This window comes from Carcharhinus amblyrhynchos, chromosome 11, assembly GCF_965287045.1.
Source record: "Carcharhinus amblyrhynchos chromosome 11, sCarAmb.v2.hapA, whole genome shotgun sequence".
Classification (NCBI taxonomy): domain Eukaryota; kingdom Metazoa; phylum Chordata; class Chondrichthyes; order Carcharhiniformes; family Carcharhinidae; genus Carcharhinus; species Carcharhinus amblyrhynchos.
In genome coordinates this window covers 23,167,594-23,170,870 of record NC_137334.1, presented here as the reverse complement: position 1 = coordinate 23,170,870, position 3,277 = coordinate 23,167,594, and the positions used below count along the sequence as shown (strand labels likewise).

Genomic DNA, 3,277 nt, shown 5'->3' with positions numbered 1-3,277 from the left:
AACGCAGCAGCAGTGCGTAAGTCAGAAGACGAGATGGGTTTCTCTCTCCCTGTGTCCCAGGTGGCTATGATCTTGCCAGCTCTACTTTCCTTGTGACCGGTGTAAAACCCCCTGCACTCCCCCCAACTTGAGATCAAGGATTTATGGGGATTTTTTTCCCCACAAAAACAAATGAGACTTTCTGGGGAATTCCTTTCTCAAAAACATTCTTTGCACCAGAATTAGATTATTTGAAAAGCCATCATTCTGCCTTGTATATTGGAACGCCTCAGGACAATTCTAAAAACAAATGTGCCTTGCACTAGGTCCTATATTTGCAAATTTTGTTGCAGCCACTGAGGGAAATGCAAGGGTGATTTATTATTTCCTCACAATGGTCCAGCTCCAGAATACCTCTTGGTGAGTTTCATTAATGGTAAGGCTGTAAAACAATCTTACTTGCGCACTTCTATCCCTCAAGTCCTCACACGCCGGGGTGCAAGTTATTCGTTCCCCATTGCGACGGGGGTCGGGGGGTGGTGGTGGTAAAGTGATATTTAACAAGGGCAAAGCGAAGAAAGGGAACTGGGGCAGGTCAGTCAATTTAAAAATAACAGGAGCAGCACTAACCTCCACCAAGGACGGAAAACGTCACATGATTCTTTTATCAGAAGGGTATTTTTTATTATCCCAAGACAATCATTCATCCTTACTGTCAATGGTAAATTGATAAAAGACATTATTTTTGAATTACCAAGTGCAGGTAAATAGAGTTCTGTACATCGATAGTCAAAGGTGAGGACCAGCCTTACCGAGTTCAGTATAATAACTAGCTATGACCAAAGCCAAGTTGCAAAAGGTCCTGGGTCAGGGGTCAGGGGTCAGTCTGCAGCTTCTGTACAAGAGCATATCTCTGGCCTGCCCACCGACTCTCCCTGGAGCATCACCTGTGAAACTTCACAATAGGTCCTTGCAACCAAATCCTCGAATAGGGCGGAATTTCACTTCTCTCCTTGTGCCTACCACCAAAGGGGTTAAAGCAATCCGCTGGTTTGGAGCCCATTTCGGAGCACAATACTGGGCTGATCGACGTGTCAAAGTGTTTTGAGCAGGCCTCTGAATTAAAGCGACTCCCACCCTTCACTCTCCTGGTGTGTGGCAGTGTGGCCTTAACCAGCTGCCCTCCACTGCCAGAGGGGGAGGCGACAGACACAAACACAAAGAGAAAGGCCCAATGTCCAGGTCCCTGATGCTGCAGCCAGAGTCCAGAGGAAGATGTCGCCAGTGCCCAGAGGATGGTGCAGCCAGTGCCCAGAGGATGGTGCAGCCAGTGCCCAGAGGATGGTGCAGTCTGTGCCCAGAGGTGCTATAGTTAAAAAGCTGGTTTCAAACTGGCTCTGTCTTTACCTGGCACACAGTAGGAATCACCAAATGGCAACCTGTCTGCTGATGGGATCATTGTCATTTAGCTTCAATAAATATATATATATTTCTATATGTGGACAGTACCGCACCGCAAAAAAACACACACAACATCAGAGTCACCACATTGACATCAAAGTCATCGCTTCTTCTTCTGCCTCAGGACCTTCCTCCTCTTCAGGATCATCTCATAGAGTTTGTCCATGCCCTCGGGCAGCCCTTCGCCGATGATGGCACAAGCGGGTTGGACGTGCCAGGCAGTGGACGGGCACAGTTCATGCAGTGCCAGCTGCTTCTCGATGTCGGCCACTGGCAGTGACTTGGGCAGGTCCTGCTTGTTGGCGATGACCAGCAAGGGGGTGCCCTGGTTCTCCGAGATCCTGGTGATCTTGTGAAGCTCGGTCTTGGCTTCCTCCAGCCTCTCGGCATCCACCGAGTCCACCACGTAGATGATGCCATCCGTGCAACGGCTATAGGACTTCCAGAGGGGCCGCAGCTTCTCCTGGCCCCCCACATCCCAGAAGTGACAGCTGATGCCCTTGGTGCTGCCGTTTCCCAGCCGGATCTTCTCCGTATTGAATCCGATGGTTGGCACGGTGTTGACAAACTCATTGAATTTGAGCCTGTACAGCACGGTGGTCTTACCGGCAGAATCCAGCCCCAGCATCACAATGTGCAGAGACTGGAAAGCAGACACATTGGAGAAACTGTTCCCCATTCTCAGAGGCAGCGAGGAGACTCAGCGGGGAGCTTCGAGTCACTGTCCAGCCTGTTCAATCCACTCAAATCCCCTCTCGGATTTCTCACATCCTCAAAGCTGCTCCATAAACTTCTCCACTTGGCTCTGGGGTTAATGCAGATACTGCAGAGAGAGAAAAATTCTCCCTATGTCACTGTGCAGATAGCAACCCTCGCTCTGTCTCTCTCTCTTTCTCTCTCTCTCTCTGTGTTAATGTGCAGATAGCAACCCTCTCTCTGTCTGACTCTCTCTCTCTCTTTCTCTTTCTGACTCTGTCTCTGTCTTTCTGTATGTCTCTCTCTGCCTCTCCCTGTCTCTCTCTTTCTCTGTCTCTCTCTCTGTCTTTCTGTCTTTCTCTCTTTCTCTCTCTGTCTCTATCTTTCTCTGTCTGTCTCTCTCTCTGTCTTTCTGTCTTTCTCTCTTTCTCTCTCTGTCTCTATCTTTCTCTGTCTCTCTCTCTCTGTCTCTATCTCTCTCTGTTTCTGTCTTTCTCTGTCTCTGTGTGTGTGTGTCTCTCTCTCTCTGTGTCTCTCTCGCTCTCTCTATCTCACTGTCTCTCTCCTCTCCCTCTCTGAGATTGAATGGCTGCAGCTAATACACAGATCTTGTGTTACAGACAGTAATTCTCTCTCTCTCCGTCACTCTGTGCACAGTCAGTAGCCCTCTCTCTCTGTCTTTCTGCTCATCCTATCTCTCTTCCCGTATCTCTCTCTCCCTCTTTACACACAGTAATCTCCCCCTGTGTGTCTCTCACTGCGCAGACAGGAATCCTCTCTCTCTGTCTCTCTCTGTCTGTGCATAGACAGTAATGACACAGAAAGCCGCAGTAACATCCTCCCTCCCTCTCTATCAGGTCACTCTGTAACTTCCGCTGCCACAGGATCCAGCCTCTCGACATGAGCACCACCCCAGTGATTGCAATGCAGGATTGCGGGAGCTGCTACCCCCTCCCCCTCACCCCCAGTGCCCTGTCTGCACATTCTCATTTATCAGCCAGCTCAAACAGCAGCCTGACCGCCCCCCCTCCCACTGACACTCAGCAATCTGCTTAGAACCCGCCAGGCACTCAACAAACCCACAGCCATTCCTGCAGATCGAAACATTATACATTTGCTAAACCCCTTCTGTTTGTTTGCT

The 3,277-nt window shown here is 49.6% G+C and overlaps 1 protein-coding gene across 1 annotated transcript; it reads right to left on the bottom strand.

Moving 5' to 3' along the window:
* Window positions 1–626: 626 nt before the first annotated feature.
* Window positions 627–3,034, bottom strand: arl4cb (ADP-ribosylation factor-like 4Cb). Its single transcript, XM_080198762.1, has one exon. The coding sequence runs from the start codon at window positions 2,117–2,119 to the stop codon at window positions 1,541–1,543; it is 579 nt and encodes a 192-aa protein (XP_080054888.1). The 5' UTR covers window positions 2,120–3,034; the 3' UTR covers window positions 627–1,540.
* Between the last annotated feature and the right edge of the window lie 243 nt (window positions 3,035–3,277).

Bases quoted from the DNA above. Each gene is read 5' to 3' on its own strand.
- arl4cb (XM_080198762.1), bottom strand. From the start codon at position 2,119: ATGGGGAACAGTTTCTCCAATGTGTCTGCTTTCCAGTCTCTGCACATT.